Below are 14,447 nucleotides of genomic sequence, written 5' to 3'. Positions count from 1 at the left end.
TGTGTCCATTGTCCCCAAACGATTCTCCCACAACGTATCTGCTCCCAGTCCAGCACCAGACTGGATTACTGCATTGCAGACACAACCAAAGCTGTGCAGATAATTTATTTTTAGTTCAGTGCCAAACCTGAAAAGAAAAAAAGTTCATTTCAGGTAAAGGAAAGGTTTCATTGGACCTGAAACAAAACAGTCTGACAGGCCCAACTCTCCATTTTTCAGCAAAAATAGTTTCAGCTGAAAAATTTCACCCAGCCCTAGATACAACTACAGTAAAGATCAAGTGGAAAACTCAGCTATTGAAGAATGTAGATTCCCACATGGAGCACATTACAACTGTGCTCCACAGAAAGCACTGATCTGCAGTTCTGTGTGTTGGTTTAATCTATAAAGCCCTTTAATGGTTTGGGTTATGTGTTTCTTAGAGACTGGGCTCTCTCCTATTAAACCACGGCAGTTGAGATCAGCTGGGACACTCAGTCTCTCAGTTCCTAGATTGGTTAGGATCTGGGGGCAGGATGGTTCAGTGTGAGTCCTTGACTCTGGAACTCGCTTCCCCACATTGGTCTGTCAGTGTCTGAATTTGTTGACCTCTCTATTTATGTAGACGTTTAGTGGAGGGTGAATGGGAAAGGAGGACAGAGCTTGTGTTTGTAGGGGGGTGAGAAGCATTTAATGTTTTGTTAGTGTTGTTTCATCAGATTTATTGTGTGATGTGCTCTTTGCTGATTTCCCATGGGCGTAAAGTCTTGGGATAGGGATAGTATAAAAATCAAACAAGCAAATATCTGCTTATTTTAATTACAAAAGGAAAGATTTTGTTCCCGTGCTTTAGTAGCAAGATAGGAACAAATACAGATCAGGGTAGTGAGACAGACTCCACCATCATCCACATAACTATAAGATACATTCTGACACATCCCTGGTGAGGCGAGAAGCAGAAAGAACCCAGCTAGCTTGTAAGGCCCCAGGATGAGCACCTGAAACCGGCGAAGGAGGGAATCACTTCTGCAACCCTGTTAACACTCTGAATCCGGTTCCAGGAACATAACCCCACGTTGTCAGATGGTTACAGAAAATAAAATGTCCCTTCAGTCTTTAAGACTCCCAGTTTCTCTCCAGAACTCACCATCATATGGACATCCACTTCTTCATGATCGTCTTTATATGTCAGTGTTTCTGGTTCAATCCCTTTAAAAGAGGCTGCTGCCTTGGTCAGTGCAGTTTGGAAGAGGGCAGGTTTGGGACTTCTATTTTAATGAGAACAACTTGGGACAGCTGTTGGGGGACGGGACCTCATTCCTTTCTCTTTGCCTAGCTTTCGAAAGATCCACTTGAATAACTGCTTCCCCCTTCCTCTGGAATATGTATACGTCATTTGGAGCTTTTTAGCAGATGAACACTTCACTTTTAGCTTTCACACTGGAATTCTTTCATGTGTGGAAGAGACATTAAAGGAGACTTATAAAGTGCTGGCATTGCAGAGCATGGTACCAGGTGGCAGAGAATGGGATATGAAAAGTAAACATTGAATTTTTACACAGCATTAAACCTTTTTCTTAATAGCTGCTAGAGCAATAAATAAGAAAAACGACGTTTACAATATTCTATAAAATAAGGTAGTCTGGATGTATTCTGCACTGTTCTATTGCCCAAGTAACATGTTTATTCATGTTCTATTGCCCAAGTAACACTTTGTGATATATTAACATATGTCAGTTCCTACTAACAATCACAAGGAGTTCTTACTCTTCACTGTTTACTTGGCATCACTTAAAATACTTATGGGAGGAACTGGTAAACTAATGTGGGACCCCCTAGGTCGGCAGAGGTTGGGAAGGCTGTGGACACAGTGCAAGCAACTCCAGTGAGGAGAGCACCCCTTGTTACATATGAAATGCTGGTAACAGGCTCTGGAAGAAGCAACCTCCAGCTCCCTTCAGCCAGGGGGAGGATGGTCACAATTGAAGTGTCAAGGTGGGATGTGAGTAAAGAGGGGAGAATATAAGAGGGTCTCAGATGATCCTATCCACACGAAACAGCCTTGCTATTACTAACCATTATAAACGCGGGGTGGCAACCAGCCTGGGGCCCCACTGGGATGGGTGCCATACAAACATGTAGTAAATTCCAGTCCCTGCCCCAAAGAGCTTACAGTCTAAAGAACAAGCCTTAGCAGGCGGGTGAGACAAACAAGTGGACTGGGTGGAGGCTCAAGAAGACGGGGTCCTAAAAGCTAATAGAATGCAGGCAGTTCTTAACCAATCAGAGACTGTAACAGAAACTCATCACCTGCCTAGCTTTTAATCAGCTTGCAATTTCCTACATGTATCGAGTAACAGGCAAGTTCTGAGAAAGGAATTGAAGGACCGAAAGGTCCGATTTTGACTGGGAGCTTTTCCCACTTGTAAGGGGCAGCGTGGGAAAAAGTGTTTCTTGGGGAAGCAGATTATCAAGGCTGATATCGCTGGCAGAGCTAGGGCAGGGGTCGACCTTGCAATACAAAACAAGCCTTACACATAGGACCAAGTTTTCAGACAACTGGCACTTACATTACACCTGTAAAAACTGTGCATACAAAAGGAGGGCTTTCATGGGAGCAATTCTGCCACCACTATTTGAAAATGTGGCCAGTACACTCCAACCCCATGAACACCAAAACGTGCAAAGCAGGTTGAATGTTAATTCAACTACATTACACTGGCAAACAGAGCCTAATGTAATAGGAGAACAATATGTGTTAATGAGAACAAGTGCTGCTCACTTAATTCTCCATGAACCCCATGCAAGTTGCGCCCTGGTAACTGAAAAGTTGCCTGGAAAATCTGCACCAATGCCATTAGGTTCTTGTCTACACTGCAAAATTTTACCACATGTACCAGGATGTGAAGAATTGAGTTGCTGACACAGTGCTAACTGGTCAGAGCAGGCCAGGCAAATCACATCCAGCAACTAATCATGATTAAATCCTGCTGGGTTTTTTAACAGAGAATTTTTTTTGTCAGCAAAAATATATTTCTGTTTTCCAACCAGTTTATTAACACACAATAAACTTAATTCACAATAAGTGATCAGTTTGAGAAGCCCTGACCTTTAAAACTTTATAGTGACTTTATCTATACCTTCCTGCTGTGAAGCCAACACAACTGAAAGCTGCTGGGATAATACAGATGATGCACTTAATTAATGTAATTAACATGGTATGATCATGGCAAACAGATGCAATATGGGTTAAGATATCTGGAAACAAATACAATGGCTTCCCTGCTCCAAAAACAAACGAAGAATCTACATCGGGGTCGACAACGTTTGGCACGCAGCTCACCAGGGTAAGCACCCTGGCGGGCCGGGCCAGTTTTATAGTAAAAAAAAGTAAGTAATTAAAGTAATATTTTGTTATAGTAGTTGTATTATGCTGGCACCCACAGACACCAGCTGGAATCAGGGTCCATTGCACTGGATGCTGTGCAAACACATAGGAACACACAGTCCCTGTTCCGTGATTGTGCTCAAAGGTTCACAAAATCCTCTGGGATTCCCCTATTTCTAGCCAGACCATGGTATAATTAAATAGCTGCACTATTGATGGCTAATCTATGGCTTTGAGCCACATGTTTCTCTGCACATGTCTCCCTTCGTAGGTTTGAGTCAGCCACTACATGAATTCTTTATGTTATCCTAATAAAAACTGCAACCTGAAATCAATACAAATCAGAGAGCCAAGGCACATACACAGTAGTAACTAGCATTCTCCAAACTGGTGACTGAATTTAATGCCAGATCCTTCTGCGAGCCCTAATACCAAGTCGATGGTGACTTTATTAGCTGTTATTGTTAGGCGTGTTACTTTATAATGCACCTTTTATATTCTTTGCATTGCCCACTCCTTCCCTCTCTGAGCTGAAGGGCGGAGCAGGGGAGCACCTGTATTGTCCACTCCCCTTTGTACACTAGAATACACCACTTATACCCCCCCTTCCCCACAGCACTCATTATAACTGCACCAAGCCCCTTCTAAGACCCCTTTCAATGCTATTCTGTGGCTCGGCCATTGAGGAAGATAGAAAGGTGAAGGGCAGCCTGGTCTGCCTGGCCGTTCACCTTTACAACAATCCCCACCTCCTCCAGTCCAGAATCTGAATAAACTTGAAGTCAAACTTTCAGTCTAGTAGCATGCATCTTTGTGTGTCTCTCTTGCTGTCATACATGCACATACTTGCGCATGCACACACATGCGAGCACACGCACACACACACACGCGCTTAAGGAAAGCGAATTTGGTTAGCATTTCCACTCAGAAGAAACAATCTATTTTCATTCGACAAGGGAGAAAAGAAGCACCAGAAAGCAGCACTTACCTCCGTTCATAGCCTGTGCACCACAGCTGTCCTCCACAGCCCTGTTTCCACACTTTGACCATCCGAGTGAACGCTTGGACACACGGCTGCCTGTGCCCCACTATCACCAGCTCTTGCTCCGCACAAACATTTGGCCTGTCGAACGGAGAGAAGCAGACATATTTATATTACCATCAACACTTTGGAGTGACCTAGTACAGGGCTTTGACAGCTTGAGAATGAACAGGGTGCGGGTAAGCTATGCTTTTTCTGAGACAGAGTCTCACAAGATATTCTATACAATATTTATCTACTCATTTAATTTACACGGGAGGAAATGGAAGAGACGTAGCCTCTCAGCTAAGCAGGTCCAAAGCCCTTTGGGGCCTTGTACATCACCCAACACCTTAAACTTCTTCTGGGATCCCCCAGGGAGACAGTTCAGATCACGGAGCACTGGTTTAATATGCTTACGGTGAGACAGTGTATTTACCGAGCAGCCCACCACTTTTGGCACTAGCTTCAGTACAAATAATATAATAAAATAACACCAGCACCTCCACTTCAAGAGTGTCTCACTGGAGGACCAAAGGCCTTCAAGGATCAGTTAAGTCTCCCACACCCCATCAGGTAATTATCAGCCTCCAACAGGGTAAAGGTGGACGGACTGGGGTGGGGTATGAAATGAGGAATTCAGTGCTTCCGGGAGCTGCTTGAGATAAGTGCCACCGGAGCCTGCATCCCTGAGCCTCTCCCCATGCCCCAACCCTCTACCCCAGCCCAGAGCCCCCTCCTGCACCCCAAACCTCTCATCCCCAGCCCCACCCCAGAGCCCACATCCCCAGCTGGAACCTACACTCCTTCCCCACCCCAACCCCCTACCCCAGCCCTGATCCCCCTCCCGCCCTCTGAACCCCTCAATCCCAGAGCACCCTCCTACACCCCAAACTCCTCATCCCCAACCCCACCCCATAGCCCATACCCCCAGCTGGAGCCCTCACCCCACCACACACCCCACTACCCCGCCCCAGCCCAGAGCCCCCTCCCGGACCCTGAACTCCTCATTTCATACCCCACCCCAGAGCTCACACCCCCAACTACAGCCCTCACCCCTCTCCCCAATTTGGTGAGCATTCATGGGTCGCCATACAATTTCTATTCCCAGATGTCGCCCTCGGGCCAAAAAGTTTACCCACCCCTGTTTTATAGCATTTGGAACACGTAAAATTAATCAGCAGCTTCAAAAACTGATGAAACAGAGCAAACATATCAAGAACTCGTGCGTACTGCAAACTTCATTGTTTTAGTGCTTTGCAACCAAATTATTAAAAGATTAAAATATTCTGGCTTTCCAAATGCTAATAAATAATAAGCTGTGTAATCTCTTTCCAAGTATCAGAGGCCCAGAGTTTACAATTTCTAATCAATTTGATTTCTATTTGCTTTTGCCTCTCCACACAAAATAAAATGTTTGTTTGTTGCTAAATTCATTTTAAATTTTCCAAAATGCCCTCCCACTGAACGGAAGTGATTGGGGTTGATTCCTGGAAAGAAACAGGCTTACGGGATTTGCCATAGTAGACCAAACCTTTGCTTCATCAAACAGAGACTTTATATGCTACTGTTCATTGAAGCTACAATAGCATTGACTAGCAAAATGGCTAAATTGAGGTGGTTATGCAATTTTTACCCAGTAGTAAAAAAGGCATTTTCCCCCAATACATAATAAAGTGGAGAACCTTTTGGAAGTCAGTCTTAGTTGCCACTGCGAACTTGATCATGGATAGTATAAGACAGGGGTCGGCAACCTGTTGGAAGTGATGTGCCAAGTCTTCATTTATTCACTCTAATTTAAGGTTTCGTGTGCCAGTCATACATTTGAACGTTTTTAGATGGTCTCTTTCTATAAGTCTATAATATATAACTAAACTATTGTTGTATGTAAAGTAAATAAGGGTTTTTAAATGTTTAAGAAGCTTCATTTAAAATTAAATTAAAATGCAGAGCCCCCCAGACCAATGGCCAGGACCCGGGCAGTGTGAGTGCCACTGAAAATCAGCTCGTGTGCCGCCTTTGGCATGAGTGCCATAGGTTGCCTACCCCAGTATAAGAGAGATTTTGAAATCACAAGTTTTGGACAGTGAAGAGCTGAGAATGTGTTTGCTGATCCATAAATAAGCTACAGCTGCATTAGTGTATTACAGCCTCGACAGGGCTGCTACAGTGGGAGTTCCGCATTTCAGAAAGAGGATTTTTGTTTTGTGTTGGTGTTCTTAACATTTTCTTAGAAATGTTGATCCTGTATTTGGCATTCTTGCTTGCCAGACTGGTTAAACCTGAGTTCATGTTAGGAATGAGTTACTTCATACCCTGTTTACAAAGGCCACGTCTACACAACCCGCCGGATTGGCGGATAGTAATCGATCCCCATGTTATATATGCCATCATATGCCAGCAATGACCCTCTGCTATGTGCATTGGCCAAACTGGACAGTCACTACGCAAGAGGATAAATGGACACAAGTCAGATATCAGGAATGGCAATATACAAAAACCTGTAGGAGAACACTTCAACCTCCCTGGCCACACAATAGCAGATGTAAAGGTAGCCATCTTACAGCAAAAAAACTTCAGGACCAGACTCCAAAGAGAAACTGCTGAGCTCCAGTTCATTTGCAAATTTGACACCATCAGATCAGGATTAAACAAAGACTGTGAATGGCTATCCAACTACAGAAGCAGTTTCTCCTCCCTTGGTGTTCACACCTCAACTGCTAGCAGAGCACCTCACCCTCCCTGATTGAACTCACCTCATTATCTCCACACTGATATATACCTGCCTCTGGAGATTTCCATTACTTGCATCTGAAGAAGTGAGGTTCTTACCCACGAAAGCTTATGCTCCCAATACTTCTGTTAGTCTTAAAGGTGCCACAGGACCCTCTGTTGCTTTTTACAGATTCAGACTAACACGGCTACCCCTCTGATACTTGATCCCCAAATCGACGCCCGTACTCCACCTCAGCAGGAAAAGTAAGCAGAGTCGACGGGGGAGCCGCGGCAGTCGACTTGCCGCCGTGAGGACGGACAGGTAAGTCGAACTAAGATACTTCGACTACACGAATAGCGTAGCTGCATATCTTAGATCGATCCCCTCCCCTAGTGTAGACCAGCCCAAAGATAGGTCTCTCTCCCCTCTTGTAGCACCCTCTGCTGGCCAGCTACAGGATTGTATTATAACCAATTTTCAAAACAATGACTGTGAAGCCAGCAGAGTGGGTTCCTAACCTAATTTTGACCACATATGGCACAATGAATTTAGATTTAAAAAGTCACAAATTACTATGCACTGCAAAAAAATTTTATGTTTTAGCAATGAAACAATGAAAATACTTCAGGGATATCAGTACAAAAATTGTATGATCTGGGGTCACAGGAGTAAACATTGAGTGACTTGTGGGTCTCAGGAGGAAAAAAAACTGAGAAGTCCTGCTCTGGTTCACTCTCACCCTTCCCTGCCCTGCTTTCTACAATGGGAATTAAAGTCACGTATTATATCCTGTACAGCTCCCACCTTTTAAAGTAAATACTAATGTCACCCAACTTCTGACTGATAGGAATTCTCTTAACGGGTCCCAACTGGTTCTTACCATTGAAAAGATTTAATTGTACACTAGTCTAGTTGTACACACGCACTCTCTTTATTCTGAATATTTCTGGGTGGTGGTCGTGGGTGTTGTTCTGTTTTGAAACGGTTGTTTTGTTTAACTCCCGTTTCAATCAGGTTTCCTCCACAATTAGGAATATAAGAACGGCGATATGGAATCCGAGCACTGGTACACCTAGTCCAGTCTCTTACAGAGCTCAGCACCAAATACTTCAGAGGTAAAGGTCCAAAACGTCCATACCGGACAACAATGCAACGCCTACGGAAGAAATCTCTTTCTGACTCCAGTGGGAATTAATGGTTTATATCCGCTATGATTTTTATTCTCTCTGTAACTGTATATTCATATTATCCATATAAACGTCTATGTTGTTTTTAGATCCTGCTAAGCTCTTTGCTTCAGAAACATCTTGTGGCAGTAGGTTCCACATGCCAACTATGCATTACGTAGAGCATCTGTTTTCACTTTCCTCCATTTTAAATGGGTTACTTTTGTGTGTTTTAAACTGATGTTCCCTTGCTCTCTTATCGTAAGAAAGAGGATAGACCTTTATCATGCCCCCGTTGTCATTAACAAGATCTGAAGCAACAGTAGGTTTATTCATAGCCAAAGCTAGTCATTGCCCTGACCCTTTTCCTGAATTAGAGTAACAGCAGTTACTCTTACATGAAAGATGCATTTTTCAGTGGTCCTCAACCCTATGACTAAGGGTCCGTGAAAGGTTGTTGTTACCATACAACAGTGGTTTACAACCTGTGGTCTGCAGGGGGGTCCGCAGACTATGTCTAAGATTTCAAAAGGGATCAGCACCTCCATTTGAAATTTTGTAGGGGTCTGCAAATGAAAAAAACACTGCATTAGATCACTAGGGCTATCCGCTTTACAAGAGCAGGCTCCAGTTTCCCCAAAAGAGGATGCATTCATATTATTATAAACTGACTGGACATCTGATTTTGGCCAAAAAGAGTGCCAGGGTTTGCAAGAGAAGAGCCATCCAGGTCAGTTTGCCTCTTCTCTGAAGCCCATTAAAGTTACACTTAGAGGAAAGGAAAGTGATCAGGAACAGTCAGCATGGATTCACCAAGGGCAAGTCACGCCTGACTAACCTAATTGCCTTCTATGAGGAGATAACTGGGTCTGTGAATGAGGGGAAAGCAGTGGATGTGTTATTCCTTGACTTTAGCAAAGCTTTTGATACGGTCTCCCACAGTATTCTTGCCAGCAAGTTAAAGAAGTATGGGCTGGATGAATGGACTATAAGGTGGATAGAAAGCTGGCTAGATTGTCGGGCTCAACGGTAGTGATCAACAGCTCCATGTCTAGTTGGCATCCGATTTCAAGCGGAGTGCCCCAAGGGTCGGTCCTGGGGCCGGTTTTGTTCAATATCTTCATTAATGATCTGGAGGATGGCATGGATTGCACCCTCAGCAAGTTTGCAGATGACACTAAACTGGGAGGAGTGGTAGATACGCTGGAGGGTAGGGATAGGATACAGAGGGACCTAGACAAATTAGAGGATTGGGCCAAAAGAAATCTGATGAGGTTCAACAAGGACAAGTGCAGAGTCCTGTACTTAGGACGGAAGAATCCCATTCACTGTTACAGACTAGGGACCAAGTGGCGAGGCAGCAGTTCTGCAGAAAAGGACCTAGGGGTTACAGTGGACGAGAAGCTGGATATGAGTCGATAGTGTGCCCTTGTTGCCAAAAAGGCTAACAGCATTTTGGGCTGTATAAGTAGGGGCATTGCCAGCAGATCGAGGGACATGATCGTTCCCCTCTATTCGACATTGGTGAGGCCTCATCTGGAGTACTGTGTCCAGTTTTGGGCTCCACACTACAAGAAGGATATGGAAAAATTGGAAAGAGTCCAGCGGAGGGCAACAAAAATGATTAGGGGGCTGGAGCACATGAGTTATGAGGAGAGGCTGAGGGAACTGGGATTGTTGAGTCTGCAGAAGAGAAGAATGAGGGGAGATTTGATAGCTGCTTTCAACTACCTGAAAGGGGGTTCCAAAGAGGATGGATCTAGACTCAGTGGTACCTGATGACAGAACAAGGAGTAATGGTCTCAAGTTGCAGTGGGGGAGGTTTAGGTTGGATATTAGGAAAAACTTTTTCACTAGGAGGATGGTGAAGCACTGGAATGGGTTACCTACAGAGGTGGTGGAATCTCCTTCCTTAGAGGTTTTTAAGGTCAGGCTTGACAAAGCCCTGGCTGGGATGATTTAGTTGGGATTAGGTCCCGCTTTGAGCAAGGGGTTGGACTAGATGATCTCCTGAGGTTCCTCCCAACCCTGATATTCTATGATTCTACATCTTAAAGAACTAATAGTAATTGTCTTTTTCACAGGACCTGCATTTAGGAAAAAAAGGGAAGTTTGAATTTTTTCCATCTTTTTTTTTCAGACAAGGCTCTATAAGCCTTTTCAGTAAATATCTAGTCTGACTGTGCTCTCTGCTTGGAGTGTGAAAAATAATTTAAAATCATAAAGCAAATAAACATGTGTTCAGAATAGCAATTATTCACATCTGTCTCCCTAGGAGAAGCTTACCTCATAGCTATTAACACTCTTCACATGCACTGAACCTCTAGGCAAGGTGAACTGGAAAGCCTCTATGAAAGATCCAACAACTACTTGTCCACTGATCCCCAACAGGTATATTTTTCTTTTAGGGACTTTTAAGAAAGAGCACCTTAAGAAAGAGCAAGAGTCAAAGAGGAGGCAATTTTCTTGTGGGTCTGGATTTCAAAATGTATGGTAGGATCCATGTTCATCCACTCTCAATTATTCCAGAATATATGAGCTTTATTTACAGGTTAACAGATTATTTTTCTAATGGCCATCCTCACAAACCCCACCTGAGATCCTTCTGCCTCTGACCCAATCACCAGAAGTAATGAGTCTGCCACTGGACTTTCACATGGATTGTGTTGATGCTGCAAAGAGAGCTCACTATCTCCTAGATGCACTGATGCTGACAGGGCTGAGAGGTGTACATGCTTCCTTTAGTAAGGTGAGCAATTCTGATTGAGTTAGGAAGCAGGTCTATTGAGTATGTGCCATTTATGCCTAACTGCTTTTCTGACTAACTGGGCTTCAAGGAATATGAATCTGTTGTTTTAATTTTAGAAGGTGTAGCAAACATTAGTCTGTGAATTAATGAGATTTAGGAGCAATCTGTTGGGGTTTTTTCCACTTCTGGTGGTTACAGTTCCCCAAAAGAGCTTATGCATTTAAAAAAAAAACAAAAAAAACCTTTCTATAGCAACAGACTAACTCAATAATTCAGAATGGAGAAGTATAGCAATTCCAGCTGGCACCTTACTGCTCCAAGACATTCAATAAGGATACTGTTACAAAAAGCCTGAAAATACCTTTTGGATTAATGACATGTTTCCCCATAGCTTTGCCTTAAAATCCTGGCCTGTTGTTCTCACGTGTGGCCACTGAAGAGCTATTCAGTTAGCCAAGCCTCATACACATCAGTTCACCAGACCCAAGTCCCAGATGGACGGAGGCCGGGGAAGCAGTTGTTATTTTGCTAGTATCTCCTTTTCCAAAAGACAACAAATCCATCCATATAATAACTATCAAAGGGCAATCTACAGAATGCCCTGTATATCCTTTGCTATTTACTTACAAATGCCTCACCCCTTAGCTGTCTGCACATCCAAAAAGGAAGAACTAAAAAGAACCACAAGAATGCGGTTGGCAGCAGCAATGCTTCTGAAGTAATTTATTGCAGTGAAGGAGAGTTTTTGTGTGCACCAAACAGTGGTTTTGTGTCTAAAGAGTATTGTCAGCAGTGCTCTATTGGGAATTAAGTTGCTAAATTAAATTCAGCACTTCCCATTCCCTGGCATTTTCTTTTCTTGAATACACTGGCACACATCTCATTTCCAGTATCTGATCCAACAATCCCTAACAGGCACTGCTTGGGAGATAATATGAAATTCTTTACATAAGCAAGAAAGATATCTTTGCAATAATTTTCCAAAACACATTCACTGAACAGGAGTGCCTCCATCCCCAGTAACCGAGTTACTGATGTAAGGCAAAGATGGTTTGGATTTACTTCATTGCACAATACTAGTTTCATTTACAAAGAAAAGCAGAGAGATCCCCCTGCATGGAGAGATCTTCTCCTGGCAGAATACCAAACTTGTAAGGAAGTTTTCCCAAAGGATCCACACAGTTAGGGCCAAACTAAAGCTATAACATTTCATTTAAAAATACAGGGCTAAGTGCCTCTAGATTAAGAGCAGGAGGAAAAAAGGTGACTACAAAGAAGAATGTGATAAGAAAAGAGAAATAGAAAAGAGGATAATATAAAAGCAGCAGTCATAGTAAACCAGTCTTCAAACTATATAATTACATTTCATGCTCACACACTACCTACATCTCAATGAAAAATATCCAAGCATCTCCTACAGGCAAAGGGAAGCATCCATATTTTTCAAATCCCTGATTGCCTTTGTTCTAGGCACACTTGTGACCAGGGAAAACAAAAAACAAAACAAAGCAAAAAGAACCTTTTTTAAAAATTGCATATAACAGCTTCTCCCTTAAATATTTGCTGACCTGATCTGACCAACGCTGGTGATTCTCTTTGCTGAGTACTTACATAAGGGGCTGTAGTTTGTTCCTATAGGTGAACGAAGGCACTGGCAGGGTGAGAATGAATGATAGCACCAACACGTGTAGCTCCATTGCTGCTGCTCCTTTCCCTTCCCAGGGTGGCTCTGGTGGGTGCCTAGAAAGTTTTACAGCCTTCCCAAGTGAGAGGCTGGCAAGCGTCTCTTCCTCAAAGAAAAATGCTCATGATTACTTCCTGACTTTGCCAGTTTCTCCTTTGCTGACAAAGAACAACACTATGGGAACACACGATGATTCTTGCTGGGGTTCGCTGGAAGAGCAGATTTATCACTCTGGGACTTTTCCTCCTACAGGCAGTTTCCCTGTATCTTCAATCCAAGGGAAGTGATTACAATGCCAGTGGTCACAGAGCTTTTCCAAAACCCAAACCTGGCTCCTTAATTTCTCTTATTAGTATTAAAGTATGCTGAGGTGGCTTTTCCTTCTGGCATTTGCTTTCTAATGAGATCCAAAGTGCCGGTGGCTTACAAAATCTGGGTTCAGTCCAGCAGCAAAGTCCCATGTAGGTTTGATTGGTTTGGTGTCCTGATCCACTTCACAAGGCAATATATAACCCAACTCTGAGGATGGGAGCTCCCACAGAGAAGTCCACCTTCCTGAGGACCCACAAAATTCCCAGCCCCTTTCAGCAATGAGCAGAGATTTCCATTAACCCTCACTGCACACTCTAAGTCATCCTCCCTCCATCAATCTCCACCTTTCTCCTGGCAGGACTCTCTTACACACACTCGCCTCGAAAGCAGCAGCTCTTCTATCCCCTGCACTACAGACCAACAAAACTTTCTTCTTGCCTTTCCCAGGTCTGCCTTTCATTCACATGCTCTCTTGTTTCTTTCTTGCTGACAGTCAGAAATCCCTCCCACCAGCCATGCCCAACTGTGAGGAGAGGAAGGGGAGGGGGGAACTCAGCAGAAGAGTAGCAGGAATAATTTCATTTTGCTGATCAAAAGACAATTCTTTTGCAGGACCCACTGCCAAATCCCAAAGCTATGCAATCCCTCCAGCCCCCTAAAAGATTCACAGAGATCCAAGCTTTCCTGCACATCTAGGACAGATAAGGCAGTTCACAACTCTTCCAAGAGAAATTCTGATGTGTGTGTGTGAAGGCTGACAGGGACAGGCAGGAAGAACACTTTGATGGCTGGCGGGTTAATAGGTATGCAAGTGCCTTGCTCACAAATCCTGTTATTTAGTGCATTGTTTACTGAAGTGCATATGGGGTGTGGGGCAAGATTAAAACTATAATTAAAATAAGACATAAACCTGGATCCAAGGGAAAAAAATCATTCCAAAATAACTGGGCAAAGTGGGGGAGAGAAGGGATAAGACTAATTAGTTATTTGCCCTCTCCTAGTTAATTGCCCTCCTGCAAAAGAAAACTAAATGAGCAGTGGGGTTTCATGGGGGTTAGATCTGCGTGGGAGAGGGCAGCTGTGTTTTATTGGTGGCTGACCTCTGCTGGGGTAAGGCTGTTATTTAATTTAATTTTTGTCCTTGTAACTTGGTGTCTGGGGTGCCTAGAGGTCCCGTTTTATTATTGTATAAATCCAAATAAACAAACACAGCGGCCTTCTGCTGTCCCTGTTCAGCGTGCTTCTCACTACCTCACATTCTCATTTTCCTCAAACATTGCTCTATGGCCAAGCAGTCTTTTGAACTTTTATTTTAGTTCATACTTGGCAAGTGGAAAACACACCCCACCTGCACTAGACATTTTGGTTTGGCCCGAATATGAAGTTTAACTCAAAGTCACAAGCGCATTTTATCTATTTAGTCTGGAATGGT

General features: G+C 43.5%; 1 protein-coding gene across 1 annotated transcript in view; it reads right to left on the bottom strand.

The window, feature by feature from the left end:
• MEGF6 (multiple EGF like domains 6) overlaps positions 1-13,509 on the bottom strand; it is a 245,461-nt gene extending 231,952 nt beyond the window's left edge. The window contains exons 1-2 of the mRNA XM_034753186.1: positions 12,631-13,509; positions 4,356-4,490 (exon numbers count right to left, since the gene is read on the bottom strand). Of these exons, the coding sequence (XP_034609077.1) occupies positions 4,356-4,490; positions 12,631-12,716 (221 nt within the window). The 5' untranslated portion in view covers positions 12,717-13,509. The remainder of the gene's footprint in view (positions 1-4,355; positions 4,491-12,630) is intronic.
• Between the last annotated feature and the right edge of the window lie 938 nt (positions 13,510-14,447).

This window comes from Trachemys scripta, chromosome 19, assembly GCF_013100865.1.
Source record: "Trachemys scripta elegans isolate TJP31775 chromosome 19, CAS_Tse_1.0, whole genome shotgun sequence".
Taxonomy (NCBI): Eukaryota; Metazoa; Chordata; order Testudines; family Emydidae; genus Trachemys; species Trachemys scripta.
Note: the sequence above shows the minus strand (reverse complement) of the source record. Positions and strands in the feature narration are given on the sequence as shown.